We start from the raw sequence: 22,702 nt of genomic DNA, 5'->3' as shown, positions 1-22,702 counted from the left end.
TATGACACGGAGAAAATTCATTGTTACAGAGACTATAGCAAGTTAGCAACTACAAAAGTTCGGTTCTCGGAAGACACCATTAACAAGTCTAATATCGACGAGCTGGCATTGGAAATTTTTTTCCATGAAAACCATAGGGCACCCGTTGTGGCAATGTAATTTTCGCAATGGCTTCACCTTCAAAAGTCTGTGCATCAATGATATGAACCTGCAAGTGTTTATGCCAGAAAATGTTACTTAGCTGTTGTGCTGTATATGTGTACGTTTAACCACTAAATACGTATAGACCTGAGAACTCACTTGGGTCACATCAGTTTCTTCATTGTGGACAAAACTGATAATCCAGCCATCATCTTCCTTGATGCCTATATAAATTTCTTCATATATTTGATCGGTTTCGTTTTGTTACACTTTACCTTAGCTTGGGTTTAACCCTCCTNTATATATACTATATATATATATATATATATATATATATATATATATATATATATATATTAAAAATGAAGTTCAATCAAAATCACTTATGTATTAAAAATGAAGTTCAAACTCTCCCTTTTGGCAATTAAGTTCAAACTCATTAGTTATAAGTTCATGAAGATAAGACTGTAATTTGCAATTCCTTTCTTTAGGAGAAAAATGACAAATTTTGTTCAAAACCTGCGCTTGGTGGTCTCCTAATCAGGATTGCAATGACAAAACCATCACTGCAGCCCTGCAGGTGCTAAATGGTTTTTTTTTTCGTTGTTGTCCCTACCGACTAGTCCACGACCTTTGTTCCCATTTTAGAAGCTCTAGCTCTTCGAGATAACCATTTGCTGCTTACTAAAAAGGTTTCAAGAGAGATCAAGCTGAAGGTGACTAAACACATACATAATCAACATCGCCAATGATGTCTATCCACCCTCTGAAGTCTGAAAGTGAAAACTGTTCAAGACATACAACACCGTGCAAATTTATTTGATTTTATATCCTTAACCATGTATATATATAGAAACAAATTTTGCATCCAATCCTCTAACTAATTGCTGAGCAGAGGGAAAGAGAAGGAAATGGTAGGATCGCTAATGGCTGAAGCTTAATGCTCTCGTAGTTTAACATATAAAAGCCACACAAACCATAAACCCATTGAGAACGGTAAAATTAGTGATAAGAATGAATTGAGAAATACTTCCAGTGTGAAAAAAAAATTCTTTTAGAAAACTGTTACGACGATTGTATAAATATAGCACAAGCTATACATGAAAATTGTTAGAAGAACGGTTGAATTGCCTGCATATCATCAACATGATTGTGAGTAAATGAAACGATCTATGATTTCTTCTGTTAAAAACTTAAAATGAAAGAGCGAGAGTGAAGTTCAATCTGTGCTACCAATCAATTAGCTCGGGTCTAGTTTTTCTGTTTGATTAGAAAAGGTCCTTGCTATAACCCAAATACGGTATAATGGGAGAAACTGAAAATAAGTTATTAGATAAACATTATGTAATTAAAGTTATGCAAAATAACTTAAACTAGTATTTACCTTATTATAAGACTCGTTCAAGACTTTCAAGTTCAATCGTTAGAAGAGTATGGCAGGATTGACCGAGTAGATTCAGGTTCCTAGAATCAGTACTACTGATATTCACGCCGGTAGTATAGGCCGGAGACTAGGAGTTGCTAAATTACCTCGTAATTCGTTTGATCTTACATGGCCCTCACTTTACTACTAGTAGTAGAGTATTGTCCTCTGAGCAACAACCACTTTTGCACTATACCAAAACCCTATTCTGTCACTAGCCTTTCCTCCCTGTTGCCACCGCCGACCACCTCCGTGGGTATCAACCAGACATGGAACAAGACAGTGATCGAGCTTTCATTAAAGACAAAAACGTAGTCAAGCGCCTAGTTATCAAGGTGGTCGACCTTCACGTTTATTCATTTTCTCATTTACAAATAAAATGACCAATTTCGGGTCATAGTGCTAGAAAGGATTTCATCTCTTTGTTTGGTTGTATAATGCAGATAACATATTCATCTCTTTGTTAGGGGTTTCATTGTTTGTCACATGAAATGTTAAACTTATGTTGGTGTTGTGCTTGGATTGAGTTGTAGTTAGGAACTGCAGTTGTGACTAAAAAGGAGGGAGGAATTGCGCTTGAAAGATTACAAGTGCTTTGTGAGCAGGTATGTAGATTACAGACCTGTCCACATTTATTTATATATAGGCTGCTTATTGTCTTACCTTTTTTATTTTTTTATTTTCATGGATACATGATTGAGCTACTCTGAGTCTGAAATTGTGAAGTATCTAACTTACTGAATGCAGATTAAGGAGTTGAGATCTCAAGATTATGAGGTGATATTGGTGACATCAGGAGCTGTGGCCCTCGGTCGTCAAGCACTTAAAGACAGGATATCAGTTCACAACAGCAGGTATCTATTTGTGTATTTCGAGTATTGGAGATGTTCATAGATTGACAGCTTTCGAACCCTTGCAGCTCTTTCCACAAGACAGTGGAACTGAACGGGAAGGCATGTGCCGCTGTTGGACAGCCTGATCTGATGGCTCTCTTTAAGACTGTGTTTAGTGAGGTGAGTGCATTGATGTTCTCTTAAGTTGTTCTTAGGACAAACTAATTTTTTGTATTCTAAAAGGCTGGTTTTTTGCTTGTTTGTTATATTTCCTTGCAGGATGTGACACAAGCTCAGTGTCTTGTCACTGAAAGTGACTTTAGGGGTAAAGATTTTCAAAAGCAGCTGAAGGAGACTGTCGAGCACTTGCTGTCTTTGAAGGCTATACCTTTATTCAATGAAAATGATGCAGTTAGTACCAGAACAGATCCATATGAGGTATACAAATCTTCTATACATGAATCAGAAACTGATTATATATGAAGCTCTGTCTACTTTTCGGATTTCATCATAACAAAAGATTATTGGGACTATCAGGTAACACATTATGTTTGCTACACAGCCTACACTTCACCAAAGCATGACTCGATTCTAAAAACTCAGAAATGTATGTTTCTATAATTGGTAGCGTGCACTAATTCCACATTCATGACCACCTTTGCAGGATTCTTCTGGTATATTTTGGGACAATGATAGTTTGGCAGCTCTACTAGCTAAGGAGTTGAAGGCTGATCTTCTTATACTTATGAGTGATGTGGATGGTTTGTACAACGGGCCTCCATGTAACACAGATTCGGAGCTTATACATACATACATAAAGGAGAAGCATCAAGGTAAAATCACTTTTGGAGAAAAGTCTAGAGTGGGACGAGGGGGAATGGCAGCAAAAGTAAAGGCTGCTGTTGATGCAGCTTCTGGTGGCATCCCTGTTGTCATCACCAGGTGTTCTTCAAGACTTGGTTGATTTTAACATTTTAGAAAAACTTTTTAGAAAAATTGAGTACAACATAATGCATTAAAAGAAGGAAAGTCACCTTCATATGGTTGGTAAAGTTAACTGAGGGGTAAGAAACGTGGAGTGCAATATGAATCACCAAACCTCACCAATGTGCTTACCTTGATAGTGTACTAATTCTCTTTGCTGTTCCATTTTCAAGTGGATTCGATGGCCATAATGTTACCAGAGTCCTTCAAGGAGAACGCGTTGGGACTCTATTTCCTCGAGATACAAATAAAGAGGAGTCTTTGGTTGAAAATGCAAGAGAGATGGCCATTGCAGCCAAGGAAAGTTCTAGACGGCTTCAGGTAGCTTTCTTTGCTTCATGTACAACATTGAATATGTTTGCTTAAGTAGTGCCTTCTCCAGCTGTAGGTACCATTTTCCCCAAGGAAATGGTAACTTGATTACTATATTCTACAGGCCATGACTTCAGAAGAAAGGAAAAGAATTCTACTGGATATAGCTGATGCACTTGAAGGAAATTCACATATAATCCATGTAGAAAATGAAGCTGATGTGTGTGAAGCAGAACATGCCGGATATGAAAAATCCTTGATATCTCGGCTAGCACTAAACCCTGGGAAGGTAAGTGAAATAAGTTTGGCTATGTTAGCTAGAGCCAATTGTATATAACGTCCTCGCCAGATTATGTGTCTTTGTTTCTCAAAAATGATGTCTGCTCCAAATTTTGTTTTTGATTTTGCTTATTATGCTTGGCAGATCACACGTCTTGCAAACAATATTCGTCTGCTCGCAAACATGGAAGATCCAATAGGCTGCCTTTCAAGAAAAACTCAGGTGAGGCACGGGCTGTAAGGATCACTTACAGTACAGGTTCTTGCTTTTGATATTCTGAAACAATACCCTAGAGTATGGAAAAGTACTAGAAAAGAAACTCTTCAACCGGTTAGCTCGTTTATGACTAAAGATAGTTGCAACCAGTGACATATGTGATTGACTTTCTAGAATGTATCTTTTGCCAAGGTACCATACTGATGATCATGAAATTGCAAAATAAGACCCAAATATGACCAAAATATGTTGTTATGTTGATTCTTAGATTCCAATGATTCTGTTGACAGCTTGCAGATGGCTTCATCTTAGAGAGAATATCATGTCCATTGGGTGTTCTCTTGGTTATATTTGAGTCTCGTCCTGATGCACTAGTACAGGTAAAAGAACGATGGATATACTGGATTTAAAACTAGATAATCACAAAGTGGAATTTGCCAAATACTTGCATTTGTTCATAACAAGCCTAGGGGTTCTGTTTTGCTTTTGTGTGATGTGAACAGATAGCTTCACTTGCAATCCGAAGTGGGAATGGCCTTCTCTTGAAGGGTGGGAAGGAGGCTAAGAGATCAAATGCAATTTTGCACAAGGTATATATATCTTGTTTAGTTTAATAAGATGTAAAGAGAATTTGGTATTTCAAGTCAGTTTTTCATCACCAATTAATGAACTGATTCTTTGTATATTTCATGAAAAAAATTAATAGATCATTACAGACGCCATCCCAGAGAGCGTTGGTCGCAAGCTAGTTGGACTTGTGACTTCAAGATATGAGATTCCAGATCTGCTAAAGGTGAGTAGAGACGATTATGATGACCAATCTTGTGATAATAATGGCTACTAAAGTCAAAAGATATTTTGCAGCTTGATGACAATCTGATTAATCTTGTGATCCCAAGAGGCAGCAACAAGCTGGTTTCTCGAATTAAAAATTTGACCAAAATTCCAGTTCTGGGGCATACTGGTAATAGATAAACCCCTGCCATTTTTGTACCATCAATTTATATATAATCTGCACTGTATACTTCATTCAAGAAATCGCTTAGTAAAATGGCTTGTTTGCTATGCAGATGGAGCATGCCATGTATACATTGATAGGTCTGCTAAAATGGATATGGCAAAGCAAATTGTTTTAGATGCAAAAGAAGATTATCCAGCAGCCTGCAATGCCATGGTAAACTCTACAATTGTATCCTAAAACATTTCCATGGCATTTTTTAAGACTTGGACTTGCATTTCAATTGAATGTATAACATTGATATAAATTCTTATTCTATCTCAGGAAACACTTCTGGTCCATAAGGAATTAGCGCATACAGCTGATTTCAATGATTTTATTGTTGAGCTTCGCAAGAAAGGTAACACTCAACTTTTTCTTGCTAAGAACTGTGGATTTGATCCTAATTAAGAAGTGAACTCATATATGGTATCATTTGCAGGTGTTAATTTATATGGTGGATCAAGAGAAAGCTCCTTGCTCAATATTCCTCAGGCGGATTCGTTATCTACTGAGTACAGTTCCATGGCTTGCACTGTTGAGGTTGTGGATGACGTGCATGCTGCCATTGAGCATATAAATAAAAACGAAAGGTCTTGTTTCTCCTTTAAGATGAGATAAAATTCACATTTGACTCCCTCTACTTGTGCCAAGCAGTTCTGTGATTTTGACTTATAAGCAAAGCTGTTTCAATAATCTTTTTGTTGTTTTTTTTTTTTGGCAGTGCACATACTGATTGCATCATTGCAGAGGACCAAGAAGTTGTGGAAGCTTTTCTAGGTCAAGTTGACAGGTAATTAACATGCTTCACCTGTCTAATATGTGCAATATTAGGCTTATCATACTAGCTCTTTGTTCTCTAATGAAAATATTCTGTAATATATAGAAGTGACCAAAGTAGAAACATACGCTAAGCATTTTATATGATTTTCTCTCTTACACCAAGCTGTTGCACTCATTATGAACCAAGATAAGCTAATTCCCCATTGATTTTCTGCACAATTGGCATGCAGTGCTGTTGTTTCTCACAATGCAAGCGCAAGATTCAGTGATGGTGCTCGATTTGGACTTGGGGCAGAGGTAAAACATCATTTTAGTAGTAGTAACCGATCAAGTTGTTACCGATATACCAAGGCTTTAGCTTATCGTTCATTTCTGTTCTATTTCCAACAGGTTGGGATAAGCACAAGTCGAATTCATGCTCGAGGTCCTGGACTGTTAACAACGAAATGGTACGAAGTGACTCTAGTGATAGATAGTGATTTGCAATGAAACCTGTCCCATTAATTAGTAGTTTTAGTACTTCATCATCTTCTGAATTGGTTTCGTGTCTTGTATTCTTGACCATGCAGGATTATCAGAGGAAGAGGACAAGTCGTTGATGGTGATAAGGGGGTTACTTGCACCCACAAGAACATCCCAACTGAGACAGATGGAGGGACACAAGAGAAGAGAAAGGAAGAAAACATGAGTAAATATTTACTCCATTCATTGATATTTAGCGCTGGCTTCTTGTTATATCCATTCATATGTCGGAGAGCTTAGAACCATGCATGGGATGCCATGCATTGAACTGCTTTCACCTTCCTTTTCTCAGACATGACATTTGCAGCTACTGAATTCTTATTCAGAACTTTCACCATTTCTTCAAGGAAGAAGTCGTAATAAACGGTTTGGGTTCTATGAATCTTAATTAGAAACTTTTCTCAATAGTAATATAGTATTACACATTTTTCCTTTGAATGATTTGCGCTGAGATCTCAAACTCCATCTTTGAATCTTTGGAGTGATCATCCAACCTAGCTCGATCCTTTTCAGATAAACATGACATTAGAAAAAACATATATATGACTTTTTGAAATCCTATCAGTCACATATTCCTATGATACCATGCCAATTTAGTGAGAATTATTAGTCGCAATAGATAAAAGTTCGAAGTTCAAATTTTTTTAGAAGAAATAACTTTATTGATAACGGAAAGAAATTACAGTATAATAAAATGGTCGGTTGTGATAGCTATACAATGACACATACTCGCCGCCAACAACAACATTCATGATCCAAATAGGCCCAACCCTCATGTTGACAACCGACAACACTCATATTAAAGCCGATAATTCTCAAGAATAACGCCACCGAAGTAGCACACCGTACCAAAGCTGAAACTTCAAACTATGTTATGGATTATGTGATGTTTTGAGCGACGCTATTTAAATCTGAAATCTATTTCGAAATAAATTGATAGTTAAGAAAACCCAAAAAACATCATTTTAGCATTTAGAAATAAACGAATGTCATGCAAAACATCACACGGTTCAAAACATGAGTTTATCTTCCCAATTAAATTACAAGAAATTGAAGATCATGTGAACCACACATATTAGATACTCTTCTTGATGGTTTAAAACTATGTATCAAACACAATCGATTCAAAACTTGTGTTTTTCTACGCAAACTACAAGAAATCGAAACTCATGTTGAACTCGTCACATATCAGCAGTACTCCACATGGTCCGGCCGGTCAGATACGTTGAGACCTCGAATTCGCATCAATAGTTGGGAGATTGTTTAGGTCAAGAAAAGAGTTAACCATGTTTTAATGTCCGAGTGACCACAAGATCCAAATGACACGTAGTGTTTATCTCTCAGTTGTGGGAAAGAAAAAAAATTGTTTTAAAGACTGTTACAATTGTATATATATATATATATATATATATATATATATATATATATATATATAAATATAACACAAGCTATACATGACAATTGTGAATTGTTAGAACTTAGAAGAAGAGGTGTAAATGTAATTGCTGCATATCATCAACATGATTGTGAGTAAAGGGAACACAATTCTATGATTTCTTCTGTTAAAAACTTAAAATGAAACATCGACGGTGAAGTTCAATCGGGGCTACCATTCCTACCAATCACTTGGCTCGGGTGTAGTTTACATGAGATAATGGGAGAAACTGAAAACAAGTTACTAAATAAAAAAATATCAAGCAATTAAAGTTACCCAAAATAACACAAAATTAGTATTCAACCACTTTTAGTAGATTATAAATAAATAAATTGACAATTCTCAAGTTTGATATGGTGAGTCCAGATTTTGTTAAAGTATAAAAATGAAAACTTGTAATAGAGATAACGATTGTGAAATAATTCAAGTTTACATTTTCCTAATTTTATTTCAGTCTTCTACTAGTCGTTCATGATCCACGATTCAAACGCCGGCGAGATATGAGGATAGGAAGAAAATTTCAGTTTAGGTAGTTATAATTCTTATCTTTATTGAGTAGCAAAATGTGTTTTAAAAATGTTTGCGGATAAGACAGTTCAAATTTGTTTACTTTAATTCTAATTTTACACGTTTTGATTCATTGATCAAGAACATATTCCATCATGATTCAGGTTTGATATTGGATTAAATTTTGAAGCTTTTTTCTGCTTTGGTGGGTAGATATGAGGTGGTTTAGAGCAGGGTCTAGTGTGGCAAAGTTTGCGATTAGGAGATCACTATCGAATAGGTATGTGGTTTATTTGCAAAATCGATACTTGCACACCACAATGTGCAAGTATGCAGAGGTAAGAGCGGCGTCACCGGTTCCTCGTCCGGTGCCGCTTTCCAAGCTGAGTGATAGTTTCTTGGATGGAAGCAATAGTGTTTACCTAGAGGGGCTTCAGAGGGCCTGGGAGGCTGATCCGAGCAGTGTGGATGAGTCCTGGGACAATTTCTTTAGGAACTTTGTAGGGCAAGCCTCTACGTCGCCTGGGGTTTCGGGGCAGACCATTCAAGAGAGTATGCGTTTGTTGTTGCTTGTTAGGGCTTATCAGGTTAGTGGTCACATGAAAGCTAAGTTGGACCCTTTGGCATTGCAGAAGAGGCAAGTCCCAGATGAGTTGGACATTGCTTCATATGGGTTTACTGAGGCTGATCTTGATAGGGAGTTCTTTTTAGGGGTTTGGAATATATCTGGGTTTTTGGCTGAGAATCGTCCGGTGCAGACTCTTAGGTCTATATTGACTAGGCTAGAGCAGGCTTACTGTGGGAGCATTGGGTATGAGTACATGCACATTGCGGAGCGTAGCAAATGTAACTGGTTGAGAGAAAAGATTGAGACTCCAACAATGATGCTATACAATAGGAAGCGCCGTGAGGTTTTTCTTGACAGGCTTATTTGGAGCACACAGTTTGAGAACTTCTTGCACTCTAAGTGGAAAACTGCAAAGAGGTTTGGGCTTGAAGGTTGTGAAACTCTCATTCCTGGCATGAAGGAGATGTTTGATAGGGCAGCAAATCTTGGGGTTGAGAGCATAGTCATTGGAATGCCTCATAGAGGAAGACTGAATGTATTGGGTAATGTGGTACGGAAACCTTTGCGTCAGATATTTAGTGAATTCAGTGGTGGTACAAAGCCAGTGGAGGAAGCTGGGTTATACACAGGGACTGGTGATGTCAAGTATCACTTGGGAACTTCCTATGATCGACCCACTAGAGGTGGGAAAAGACTTCATTTATCTTTGGTTGCAAATCCAAGTCACTTGGAAGCTGTGGATCCAGTTGTAGTTGGAAAAACAAGAGCAAAGCAATTTTATTCAAATGATTTGGACAGGACCAAGAACATGGCAGTTTTGCTTCATGGAGATGGTAGCTTTGCCGGACAAGGAGTGGTTTACGAGACCCTGCATCTTAGTGCTCTTCCTAATTACACCACTGGTGGGACTATACACATTGTGGTGAATAACCAAGTTGCCTTCACAACTGATCCAATGTCTGGCAGATCTTCAGAGTATTGCACTGATGTAGCTAAAGCCTTGAACGCCCCTATTTTCCATGTAAACGCTGATGACATGGAGGCAGTTGTTTCTGTCTGTGAGCTTGCAGCTGAGTGGCGCCAGACATTCCATTCGGATGTTGTAGTTGATTTAGTGTGTTATCGTCGATTTGGACATAATGAGTTAGATGAACCATCATTTACGCAGCCTAAAATGTACCAGGTTATCCCTTATTTCCCATTTGTTAAAACTCGTCATGATAAATTTCATAAGCATTACCGTATTGCCTGCTATTACTGACATTCTTATTTCACTTGTTGTATATGGTTACAGGTTATTAGGAATCATCCGAACCCTTTAACTATTTACACGAACAAACTTTTAGAATCTGGACAAGTGAACCAAGAAGATATTGAGAGGATACAGAACAAGGTTAATACAATTCTAAACGAAGAGTTCTTAGCTAGTAAAGATTATGTTCCTAAAAGAAGGGATTGGCTTGCATCTCATTGGTCTGGATTCAAGTCACCTGAACAACTTTCTCGTATCCGGAACACTGGGTAGAACACTTTTTTCCTATCAATTAATATAAGGTTGTTTCTGATTTTCTTAGTTATTCTAATTTTATACAAAAACTTATGCTCAGGGTAAAACCAGAGATTTTGAAGGATGTTGGCAAAGCAATTACATCTCTACCAGAAAATTTTAAACCTCATAGAGCAGTAAAGAAGGTATATGCAGAACGTGCAGAAATGATCGAAAGTGGTGAAGGCATAGATTGGGCTGTTGCAGAAGCACTTGCCTTTGCTACACTTCTTGTAGAAGGTAACCATGTTCGACTGAGTGGTCAGGATGTCGAGAGAGGTACGTTTAGTCATCGGCATGCTGTACTTCATGACCAAGAAACAGGGGAGAAGTACTGCCCTCTGGACCATGTTTTGGCGAACCAAAATGAGGAATTGTTTACAGTTAGCAACAGGTAATGAGTGATTTTTCCTTCTCCGTTTTTTTGTGTGTTCTCGCCCTTAAAAACAACTTCAGTGTTAACTCTGTGCTTAGGTTGATACAACTCATCTAAGTATGTTGTTTTTAAAGAAAGATTATGATCCTTCTTTGTTGTATGTTTTATCACTGGTACAAGTGTTGTGCCAAAATACATGGTTTTGGCATCACTAAAGATAAATGAGAATTTAAATTGCTAGGTCCAAATAAAAATGGATCAAGTTTTGTCCCCTTTGAGGAGGACCTGATAACATTGGAGAACATGATTGGTGACATTAGTGTTCGTTGGAAATGATGGTCATGTTTGAATTTGTCTCTATACTAGCTAATTGTGACTGTATATGCAGCTCACTTTCGGAGTTTGGTGTTCTTGGATTTGAATTGGGTTACTCGATGGAGAATCCAAATGCGTTGGTACTTTGGGAAGCTCAATTTGGTGATTTTGCCAATGGAGCTCAAGTTATATTTGATCAGTTTTTGAGTAGTGGGGAGGCCAAGTGGCTTCGTCAATCTGGCCTTGTTGTACTGCTACCACACAGTTATGCTGGTCAGGGACCTGAACATTCAAGTGCCCGATTAGAGAGATTTCTTCAGGTAATCGAATATCCCCTCCCATTTGACAGTAGTCTGGTATGGATCCTCATCTAATACAAATTTCCATTAATGCATGACAGATGAGTGATGACAATCCGAACTTCATACCTGAGATTGATGATACACATGGGAAGCAAATTCAGGAATGTAATTGGCAGGTTGTGAATGTGACAACTCCTGCAAATTATTTCCATGTCCTGCGTCGTCAGGTAGTAAATCCGTTGTTATGAGTATTGTTCAGCATTAGGAAAAGCTTGTGCATGTTCTTTATTTTTTTTTTTTTGCACATTACTTAGATACACAGGGAGTTCCGCAAGCCTCTTGTTGTGATGGCTCCTAAAAACTTGCTTCGACACAAAGACTGCAAATCAAATTTATCTGAGTTTGATGATGTTGAAGGCCACCCAGGTTTTGATAAGCAGGGGACCAAATTTAAGCGCCTTATAAAGGACCAGAATGATCACTCTGATCTAGAGGAGGGTATTAGACGGCTTGTTCTTTGCTCCGGAAAGGTATTGTATTGTGTATCATATTGTCGTTGGTATGCATCATGTTGGCTTCTGTTGTATACATCATATTGACTTCTAGGTACATCATTTTTTCCAGTAAAGAAATCAATAAGCTTTATTTGGCAAAAACAAGAAAAATTAGTATGCTTTTGTTAAGCAGACTCTGGAAAATGTAAATATTGGAAGCTGAGAGGAATAGATCATACATACTGTGCTGACTACTAGATATACATTCTACCTTAACCAAGGAAGAAAGAGCTTATAATATCTTGTGGCGTGTTCTGTATTCTCATTTTTCGCGCATGCAGATTTACTATGAGCTTGATGAAGAGCGAAGACAGACTAATGCGAAGGATGTTGCAATATGTAGAGTGGAACAGCTTTGCCCCTTGCCTTATAACCTCATTCAGCGAGAGCTGAAGCGATATCCTAGTAAGTAGTTATACTAAAAATTTGTTTATCAGAATAAGTTTGTGAGCAAAAATTACAAGTCCATGCTTAAGTTGGATTAACATTTTGTGATCTTGGAATTCATATAGTGAGTTTAACACATCTCGTTGTTTGATTCCTTCAGATGCTGAGATAGTTTGGTGCCAGGAAGAGCCGATGAACATGGGTGCGTACAGCTACATTGCACCTCGACTGTGCTCCACCATGAAGTCAGTGAGCAGAGGAACTGCTGATGATATCAAATATGTTGGTCGTCCTCCATCGGCTGCCACAGCAACCGGTTTTTATGAAGTTCATCTCAAGGAACAGGCTGAGCTTGTGCAAAAAGCGCTGCAGCCTCAGCCAATTGATTAAATTTAATTAATTGATTAAAGCCTGTCTGTATCTATCCAAAACCAAATTTGCCTGCATAGATTCTTATACAGTACTGATCATGTCATCAAGGCATGTGAAAGGTTTTGATCTTTCTTTTTCTTCAAGAATAATGTCAAGCTTTCACTATGATCAATAACACAATGTTTGCTTGGCTGCTCCGGAAGCATTATGTGTTTTGATTATTGCAGCTGCGTTCTAGTTGGAATTGAGATCAGTCAAATATATGTTTGCTCTTTCTTGTTGAAGAACTTATCACTATTAGTTGGATTAAGAGGCATTAGAACTGCAATGCGCATTGCAATATGTGAAACAATTCATCAAGTTTGGGACAGAGCTGAGTGACATAGAAATCAAGGTGAATGAAATGAAATTAAGACAAGTTCAACACATCTTTTTTCCAACTCTAGGGGCGATTCTTCCATTGGATGCTGTTTTCCAACTCCTCGGCAATGCGTGGAACTTCGGACTATCACTTTTAAAATGGCTTGGATGATGTAATCCCCATGTTCTGCTACTTTCTTGCTATGCTTCTTTTCTACTTTTCAAGTCTTGTGTGTGTTCTGATTGGTTCAATTTAGTTTGAGTTGTGTTAATTGCTTGCTTTGTATGTCTGTACAATTACTCGATCAGGAACTGTTTTGATGAAGATATAAGGATAATTGGCAATCCTTTACCATGTAAAACACTTATTGTCATCTGAACAAGAACAAGTTGCAGAAGTCACTAACATCCCTTATGGTTTTAGGTAAAACATGTATATGCATATCATATGTTTTTCACAGAGGTTAGCAGCTTCGCTTGCTATCCTAAGACTAAGTCTTTTGTTGTCTTGATCTGATTTTCAATTTCAAATTGACAACTGAGTTTTGTGGGAAGAGTTTTAGCGCTCACACAAGTCTAAAGGTTGAGATATTTTGTTATGCCAACCCGTGACCAAATAGTTTGTTACTCAAGGCTCCAGCTTGGATTTTATGATACATTATCTTATACATAGCTGGTCCCTGTGTGTTTCAAAGACCAGTCGTTATCGGCTGTGTCATGGTCCACTAATGGACTGAGTAAGAGGGTTTGAAACCTCTTTGCTCCTTGTTTGGAATCATTCATGTTTTAAGGAAGGTATCTTTGTCTTATTGAGATTTCTTATGTTAACTCTCCATTTGGATACATCACTTTCAGTATTGTAGCCAAACACTTATGTCCAAAACCTTTCTGAAACATGTTGAGGTTAGCTTGCATCATCTTTGATGCCTTGTCTACCTATATATATCTATAGCTTTGGCTTTGCTCAATGATTGTTGAAATTTGTCTTATTACGTTTTCTTTGTTGAGTCTAGTTTTAGCTTGTATTGTTCATGCTGCTCTAAGTCTTCTTCGTGTAAACCTTAAAGATTGAACTCAAAACTTCTTTCATCAACTTATATCATGTTGCATACCATGAGGGATGTGTAGTGCAACCAACCGAAGAAGCGTTCAAGGTTGAATCTGTTATTGGTTAGTTGAATTCACGAACAAGGCTTCTGAAAGTGTTCCATGTTGTAAGTGCTTAGAAACAAGAGAGGGAATAAGTCTAGACTAGTTTGGGACTAGGAAGGATAGCACTGTGGTAGTGTATCACTAGAAATATTATTCTCGTAAGAGGTTACTTCAACTTAGTGGAAAGTTTTGTCTCTCAAGAGTTAGAGACACGTAGTTTTTCTCCTTGCATTCAGGGTTTCTGTGAGTAAAAAATATCTTTATGTTGTTTCTTAAAATCTCGTATCATGTGAATTTACGATAACATAAGTTATTAGTATCCTCGAAGTTAATGAAAATTGGGCCCCCCCCCCCCCCTCCCTCTAGGACCTTTATAATGCTCCAGAGTGCAAAGACAAGCATGAATGTGGAGGAGGTTTTCTTTTCAATTGGAAGCAGAGATTGCAGATTTTGATTCCAGGGGCATTTCAAAGTCAGTGGTCCTATGCCATCCAAAGTGGAAACCTTTTATTTCCACAACTCCACTCTCAAATGTTGATGGACATTACTCCTCTTATCTGTCATGGTTTCGGCCTCAAACACTCGAATCAGTTGAATGAACACGAAAATGGAGGCAGGTGGTCTGAGGCTAGTAAGCTGCACAAGTCAGCTAGCTGTGTTGCTTGTCTTGATGTAGACAGATAATCAGGCTTGCTTCTTTGTCAAGAAAAAGCTTAGGTGCTTCCTTTGCCTAATCTAAATGATATCATACAGTATAGCACGTCTATTTTCAATCCATTATAATGATCATATAGCTCATATTCAAAAACAGATCATTTTAACAATAGAAGGAATAGTTCAGTCGCTGACTACTACCATGTTCTTTAATTTTTATTTCCCACTCCATCATCCACATTTCCACATTATATTACTGAGATCTAAACCTGTGACATTTATAATGTAAATTCATAAATTAAGTTATTGAATTTTGTGGGGATTTAGTCATTTGCTTCTTCCAGAATGTTATCTCAGCTTGAAAAGTCCAAGTTCGGCCAACTTGATCAACAGAGAAAAAGAAAAACCTTCCTTTCTCCTCCCTAATGTTACGGAGAAGCAGCTTTAGAAAAGGCAAACTAGAAGAAGAAAGGAACAATTAGCCAGAAATCCAAAAGACGAAGAAAGAATAAATTTTGGGCCCGCCCTCTTAATCCAACTTTGGTGAAGAATCAGAACAACAAGATTTCTTTTTTACAGTAATTAAAACAAGATTTTCATGAGGATTTTTACTTGGGTTCTATGGAAGCTGACCTATCACGATTGAACAAAAAGGAAAACATTTGGAAAGATGAAATTTATCATTCAACTCACAACCTCTGACTTAGTTTCACAAGACCAAGTTTCACTATATCAAACTGCAGTAGTGTTCACTTGGTCAGTAATTAATCAAAAGATTCATGGTCAGTCACCCGTTAGATTTACATCTAAAGGTCGAAAACAAAACAACTCAACTTAAAAATAATTCAACGATGACTGACTATGAATCTCTTAATCAATTTGGTCAATTACTAGTGACTAAATGAACACTACTGTATCAAACAGAACTAGATGATTTTTGGTTCTTATGGTTATTCTATGTCGTTTGATTTAAATCAAATGACTATCGTACTTTTGTTTCGATTACCGATCTGTTTCTATCTGCATAGATTTACTTACTCAAATTAGGCCTCTATGGTATTTGTTTGCATTAATTATTGTATCCTTGAATGGAAATGAATCGACAGAATCCGAAATGGGCATTTTAGCCAACCCATCCACAGTAAAATATTGAAAAGTACTCAACTGAGATATCGTTTTCAGACAATTGACCAGAACAAAATACATAAAGGAAGGAAAGAAAAAGAAAAAATTGATTGGGTATAGAAGCTTCACACAAAATCACCGACCCACCTCCTTCGCCCCCATATAAACCGATTATTAGGGTTCCCGTCTCTTCTTTCTCTCTCTTCGCCATCAGTCTTACCTTCAGGTACTACTCCTAATCCTTCATCGATTTCCAGCTCTCTTTTTTTCGCTATTCCTTTATTCCTGCAACAGTTTCGTTTTATCTGATTTCGAATCGATTTCAAAGCTCATATAGATCAGTTTTTGTAGTTGTTTCTATCATCGTTTGGGAATTGAAGTATGTGATCTCATTTTTCACTGTGATTCTGTGTTCACTCTAAGTTCATAAGCTTAGAATCTGTGTTACTGTGTATGTGCTACGAGTTTTTACTTTTGTGATTGTTAATTTGTACAGGTTTTTGGTTATGATTCAGTTTTGACAATCAGGAAGTGAAATTTTGTGGTTTTGTTTGGTTAAATTTGCGGTAGGTAGCTATGAGGTGGTTTAGAGCAGGGGCTGGTGTGGCAAAGCTTGCCGTTAGGAGGTCGTTATCGACTAGCGGATCCTACAATGTGACAAGGAGTGTTGTTCCGGCGCAGAATCGGTACTTGCACACCACAATATGCAAGTCCAAGGCGGAGGCTGCGCCGGTTCCTAGGCCGGTGCCGCTTTCTAGGCTTACTGATAGTTTTTTGGATGGGACCAGCAGTGTGTATTTGGAAGGACTTCAGAGGGCCTGGGAAGCTGACCCCAATAGCGTTGATGAGTCGTGGGATAATTTCTTTAGGAACTTTGTGGGGCAGGCCTCTACGTCGCCTGGGATTTCGGGGCAGACTATTCAGGAGAGTATGAGACTGTTGCTGCTTGTGAGGGCTTACCAGGTTAATGGTCATATGAAGGCTAAACTAGATCCTTTGGGCTTGGAGCAGAGGGATATCCCCGATGATTTGGACCCTGCGCTATATGGGTTCACTGAGGCTGATCTTGACAGGGAGTTCTTTTTGGGGGTTTGGAGGATGGCTGGGTTTCTTTCTGAGAATCGTCCAGTGCAGACCCTTAGGTCCATATTGACTCGGCTTGAGCAGGCCTATTGTGGGAGCATTGGGTATGAGTATATGCATATTGCTGATAGAAACAAATGTAACTGGTTGAGGGATAAGATTGAGACCCCTACGACGATGCAGTATAACCGGCAGCGCCGTGAGGTTATTCTTGACAGGCTTATTTGGAGTACACAGTTTGAGAACTTCTTGGCCACAAAGTGGACAACAGCAAAGAGGTTCGGGCTTGAAGGTTGTGAAACTCTCATTCCTGGTATGAAGGAGATGTTTGATAGGGCAGCAGATCGTGGGGTTGAGAGCATAGTTATTGGAATGCCACACCGAGGAAGACTGAATGTATTGGGTAATGTTGTCCGAAAACCTTTGCGTCAGATATTTAGTGAATTCAGTGGTGGCACAAAGCCGGTAGATGAAGTTGGACTCTACACAGGGACTGGTGATGTCAAGTATCACTTGGGAACTTCTTATGATCGACCGACTAGAGGTGGGAAGAGAATTCATCTCTCTCTAGTTGCAAATCCAAGTCACTTGGAAGCCGTGGATCCAGTTGTTGTTGGGAAAACTAGAGCAAAGCAATATTATTCAAATGATGTGGACAGAACCAAGAATATGGGGGTTTTGATTCATGGAGATGGTAGCTTTGCTGGACAGGGAGTGGTCTATGAGACTCTGCATCTTAGTGCTCTTCCTAATTACACCACCGGTGGGACTATACACATTGTGGTGAACAACCAAGTTGCCTTCACAACTGACCCAATGTCTGGTAGATCTTCAGAGTACTGCACTGATGTTGCTAAAGCATTGAACGCCCCTATTTTGCACGTTAATGCTGATGACATGGAGGCAGTCGTTCATGTCTGTGAGCTTGCAGCTGAGTGGCGCCAGACTTTCCATTCTGATGTTGTAGTTGATTTAGTGTGTTATCGTCGCTTTGGGCACAATGAGATTGATGAGCCATCATTTACGCAGCCTAAAATGTACAAGGTATGCTCTCCAATTTGTTGGAACTTGATATGTTCTATTGATAAATCTTCAAACCAACTAAACTGTTCTGCGTCGTTGTTTTAATATGTTACTACTGTGCAGCACTTGATATGGGTAAAGCAGATTCCTGACTATTTTTTTTTTGTTCAACTTTATATGTTTGTAACAGGTTATCAGGAATCATCCAAACCCTCTAACTATTTACAAAAACAAACTTTTAGAGTCTGGACAGGTGACACAAGAAGATATTGAGAGGATACAGAGCAAGGTTACTACTATCCTAAATGAAGAGTTCTTAGCTAGCAAAGATTACGTTCCTCAAAGAAGGGACTGGCTTTCATCCCATTGGTCCGGGTTCAAGTCACCAGAACAGCTTTCTCGTATCCGTAATACTGGGTATGCACTTTGTCTATCGGTTTCACCTAAACTGTGATTTTCTTTGCTATTTTATTTTGATTAATTCCCTATGCTATTATCAGTGTAAAACCCGAGATTTTGAAGAATGTTGGTAAAGCAATCACAGCCCTACCAGAAAATTTTAAGCCTCACAGAGCAGTAAAGAAGGTATATGGAGAACGTGCACAAATGATTGAGACTGGTGAAGGCATTGACTGGGCCGTTGGAGAAGCACTTGCCTTTGCTACACTGCTAGTAGAAGGTAACCATGTACGATTGAGTGGACAGGATGTTGAGAGAGGTACATTTAGTCATCGACATTCTGTACTTCACGACCAGGAAACAGGGGAAAGGTATTGCCCTCTGGACCATGTTATTGCGAACCAAGATGAGGAGATGTTTACAGTTAGCAACAGGTAATGAGTGATTACTTTATTTTGTGTTCTCTTCTTTTAGTTCTGTAGGTATCATTGTAATGTTACTCTATGAGTATATTTCCCAGAATGATTTTATTGCTCTCTGGATCTTATGGCTTGAAAAAAAAATCCTTGGGATGCTGCTCCATTATATCCCCCTTTAGCAGCAGCTTGTGTTGTGCATTAATATGATTTGCGAAATTTGTAAGATGAATTAATATCCCTTTATAATTTGTTAACCCAAGTAATGATTTATGGGCCAGGAAAGCTTCATTGAATCTCTATTCCAGTGTACAACATTCTATTATAACCTTTACAGTTCAATTTGTACTAGTATAAACCATATCTCCCTTGATTTCTAGAATATATGCCTATTGTGTGACAAAACTTGGGTCTAAATCAATTTGGCCTCTAGGCATGAGAGATTTTGGATGGCTTGGTGAAAATATAGTGGACCCAACTATTATCCCTTCCTACTAAGCATGTCTCTGCTATAGCTGATTCTGATGTTGTATGCAGCTCACTGTCGGAGTTTGGTGTTCTTGGATTTGAATTGGGCTACTCGATGGAGAATCCAAATGCATTGGTGATTTGGGAAGCTCAATTTGGTGATTTTGCAAATGGGGCTCAAGTTATTTTTGATCAGTTTTTGAGTAGCGGGGAGTCAAAGTGGCTTCGCCAAACTGGGCTTGTTTTACTGCTTCCACATGGTTATGATGGTCAGGGACCTGAACATTCTAGTGCAAGATTGGAGCGTTTTCTTCAGGTCGTTCAAATCCCTTACTATCTTCTCTTTGGTGGAAAATTGTGTTCAGCATTTGTTTAATCCTCAGCTAATCAAATTTACACTAATGGCATGACAGATGAGTGATGACAATCCTTATGTCATACCTGAGATGGATCCTACACTTAGGAAGCAAATTCAGGAATGCAATTGGCAGGTTGTGAATGTGACCACTCCTGCTAATTATTTCCATGTCCTGCGTCGTCAGGTGAGTAAAATATATTTCAGTTTTGTTCATTGTTCAGCATTGTGTTTCTGCATGCATGTTCTTATGCCTTCTTTTTTTCTCTTTGGCTCATGACATAGATAAACAGGGATTTCCGCAAGCCTCTTGTTGTGATGGCTCCTAAAAACTTGCTTCGGCACAAGGACTGCAAATCAAATTTATCTGAGTTTGATGATGTTCAAGGCCACCCAGGTTTTGACAAGCAGGGAACCAGATTTAAACGCCTCATTAAAGATCAAAATGACCACTCTGATCTGGAGGAGGGTATTAGAAGACTTGTTCTTTGCTCTGGGAAGGTATTATGTCCCTTCATTTCTCCCTGCACAAAGTAATCGATAGGCATTCTTTTTGGCAACATAAATAAAAGGGTCAGTAAACTCATATACAGACGTATGAGCTATACTAACCAACAAAAGTATATAACCTTACCCACGGGATAAAAGCTTTATTATATTGTGTGGGCTGGTCTGCATTCTAAGTTTTCTCTTGATTCAGATTTACTATGAGATTGATGAAGAGCGAAGAAAGGCCAGTGCAAAGGATGTTGCAATATGTAGAGTGGAACAGCTTTGTCCCTTCCCATATGACCTCATCCAGCGAGAGCTGAAGCGATATCCAAGTAAGTCCTTAGACCTGCGTTTTGAAAGCAACTACCTCTATTAACTGATATCTCTGCTCTTTGTCTATATACATGCCATCTTCTCCATTGACTTCATTTTATAGTAAAACTTATTCTGTTCCAGTAGTTGCATCATAATCGTTCTCTAGAAGCCTTATCAACTTGTGAAAATCCACCTACCATGTATGCAAGGGGGCTGTACTGTGAGGCTTGTCATGTCTGTTCATAGACTTTAGTAGCTTGTATTTGTTTCTCAAATCCTATAGTACACAGTGTGTGATTATTGAAATTACCAATTATTCCAGCCTCAATCTTCATAGGTAGAAATAATTTTGGGTACAGTAATTGAATGGATTGGATAAGTATGAGGATCTAGAAATGGTGATAGACTTGTGATTGATCTGCTCTAAAAGCAGACATAAGCAGGGGTACTGGTAGTTCGTTTTTCCAAATCATTCTATGGTTGAAAGAAAATTACAAGTTGTGGTATGATTGGATTAGTGGTGTGCTCATGGAGATGATATCATGCTATTAACAAATATTGTTGTCTGATTCCTTCAGATGCTGAGATAGTTTGGTGCCAGGAAGAGCCAATGAACATGGGTGCCTACAACTACATTGCGCCTCGCCTATGCACCGCCATGAAGTCATTGAGCAGAGGAACTATCGATGACATCAAATACATTGGCCGCGCTCCATCTGCTGCAACAGCCACTGGTTTCTATCAAGTTCACCTCAAGGAACAAGCAGACATTGTGCATAAAGCAGTGCAGCCGGAGCCAATAGATTAAATTGATTGGAGTAGGGGACTCTGACTGCTGGAAATCATACAATAATGTATTTGCTTAGATACTATATGAAATGTCCTGAATCTGTTGATTCAAAACAATTGCTTCAAAACAATTGCTATTGCTATATTTTGATCATCTAGCCACCATGGTATCCCATCATTCCCATGCAAGTTAATAGCATGTCTAGTTTTGATTGTTCTGGTTGAGAATAATGTGAAGCTGTTTTGTAATAACACAAGGCTTGGTAACTTTGAATTTCTGTTTGTTTGTTTATTTATTTATTTACACTTTCAAGGAATCTTTGAGTACAACATGGTATCATCATTGGTTGAAATGGAATAACAGATTCACTCCCCAATCTTTGACCCTTTTTGACTTCAAACCATCCCACAAGTAGTGAAGGCTGTCTTCCAACTTTACCAACAAAGCTATCCATTCTCATTTCTGCTGCATTGTTGTACGCATTGAAAACCCGGTCTCCACTCAATGATGCCCACCTCAATGGCGTATATCTGTTCCTCCATATTTCTTAATTCATCCACCACAGATGTCAATCTTTCACAGATGTCCACCTCAATGGCGTATATCTCCTCACCTAAACTTGGTTTAATAATGGATTGTTTCATCTATGGATTGCTAAAAACGAAAGTGAGAAAGTCTCAGTGATTTGTTACCAATGCAGAATCTTAAAGTAAGATGGAGTCTCAGTTAGACTAAAGACTGCTCTCGTCTACAATCTACACCGTGTCCAAAAATGTAAATTAGAAATGCTCCCATTTGTTCCTGAAGAAACACATTCACAAACATGACACGCCAACGTAACTTATTGACTCAACCTTAACCCTAACCCTAACTCAAATGAGACTGACTTAACCGACCTAAAAAGCCAATAACTTACCAAGACGGTAACCCTAGACAACAGAAGAAAACTGCCACGAACGGCATACATTCTCCAAGTCTCCAGAATTGGCTCTCCAATAAGCTCATCACCGGAATGTTACAAGAAAAATCAACATGTATATCTGGTCGCAAAGATTGCCGCAGCCAAGAGGCACCACCATCTACGTAGAACCGTACTGTACGTACCCAGACTGATCGGTATTCTTAATAATTAGTTATACTAAGTAACTGAGGCATGGTATTACAAGGGAAGCCGTAATTGACTTGACGTACAAGCCATCAACCTAATAAATCAAAAA

The 22,702-nt window shown here is 38.4% G+C and overlaps 3 protein-coding genes across 3 annotated transcripts; all 3 read left to right on the top strand.

Moving 5' to 3' along the window:
* The first annotated feature begins 1,833 nt into the window (after window positions 1–1,833).
* On the top strand, window positions 1,834–6,851 carry LOC101303287 (delta-1-pyrroline-5-carboxylate synthase-like). Its single transcript, XM_004308833.1, has 21 exons — window positions 1,834–1,899; window positions 2,098–2,169; window positions 2,312–2,439; window positions 2,484–2,577; window positions 2,677–2,835; window positions 3,062–3,339; window positions 3,555–3,702; window positions 3,818–3,982; window positions 4,118–4,195; window positions 4,480–4,569; window positions 4,693–4,779; window positions 4,896–4,982; window positions 5,054–5,153; window positions 5,260–5,363; window positions 5,472–5,547; window positions 5,629–5,779; window positions 5,911–5,979; window positions 6,200–6,266; window positions 6,360–6,418; window positions 6,539–6,657; window positions 6,784–6,851. The coding sequence occupies exons 1-21, from the start codon at window positions 1,834–1,836 to the stop codon at window positions 6,849–6,851; spliced, it is 2,265 nt and encodes a 754-aa protein (XP_004308881.1).
* Window positions 6,852–8,648: 1,797 nt separating this feature from the next.
* Window positions 8,649–12,871, top strand: LOC101299709 (2-oxoglutarate dehydrogenase, mitochondrial-like). The gene is made up of 8 exons (XM_004307503.1): window positions 8,649–10,184; window positions 10,296–10,522; window positions 10,609–10,941; window positions 11,312–11,558; window positions 11,639–11,767; window positions 11,855–12,070; window positions 12,376–12,499; window positions 12,642–12,871. Exons 1-8 carry the CDS (start codon window positions 8,649–8,651, stop codon window positions 12,869–12,871), a joined length of 3,042 nt encoding a protein of 1,013 aa, XP_004307551.1.
* Window positions 12,872–16,326: 3,455 nt separating this feature from the next.
* LOC101299420 (2-oxoglutarate dehydrogenase, mitochondrial-like) lies at window positions 16,327–21,799 on the top strand. The gene is made up of 9 exons (XM_004307502.1): window positions 16,327–16,370; window positions 16,715–18,271; window positions 18,441–18,667; window positions 18,751–19,083; window positions 19,603–19,849; window positions 19,947–20,075; window positions 20,174–20,389; window positions 20,589–20,712; window positions 21,274–21,799. The coding sequence occupies exons 2-9, from the start codon at window positions 16,721–16,723 to the stop codon at window positions 21,501–21,503; spliced, it is 3,057 nt and encodes a 1,018-aa protein (XP_004307550.1). The 5' UTR covers window positions 16,327–16,370; window positions 16,715–16,720; the 3' UTR covers window positions 21,504–21,799.
* Window positions 21,800–22,702: the final 903 nt, after the last annotated feature.

Source organism: Fragaria vesca, linkage group LG7 (assembly GCF_000184155.1).
Source record: "Fragaria vesca subsp. vesca linkage group LG7, FraVesHawaii_1.0, whole genome shotgun sequence".
Lineage (NCBI taxonomy): Eukaryota > Viridiplantae > Streptophyta > Magnoliopsida > Rosales > Rosaceae > Fragaria > Fragaria vesca.
This window is presented reverse-complemented; position numbering and strand designations above follow the sequence as displayed.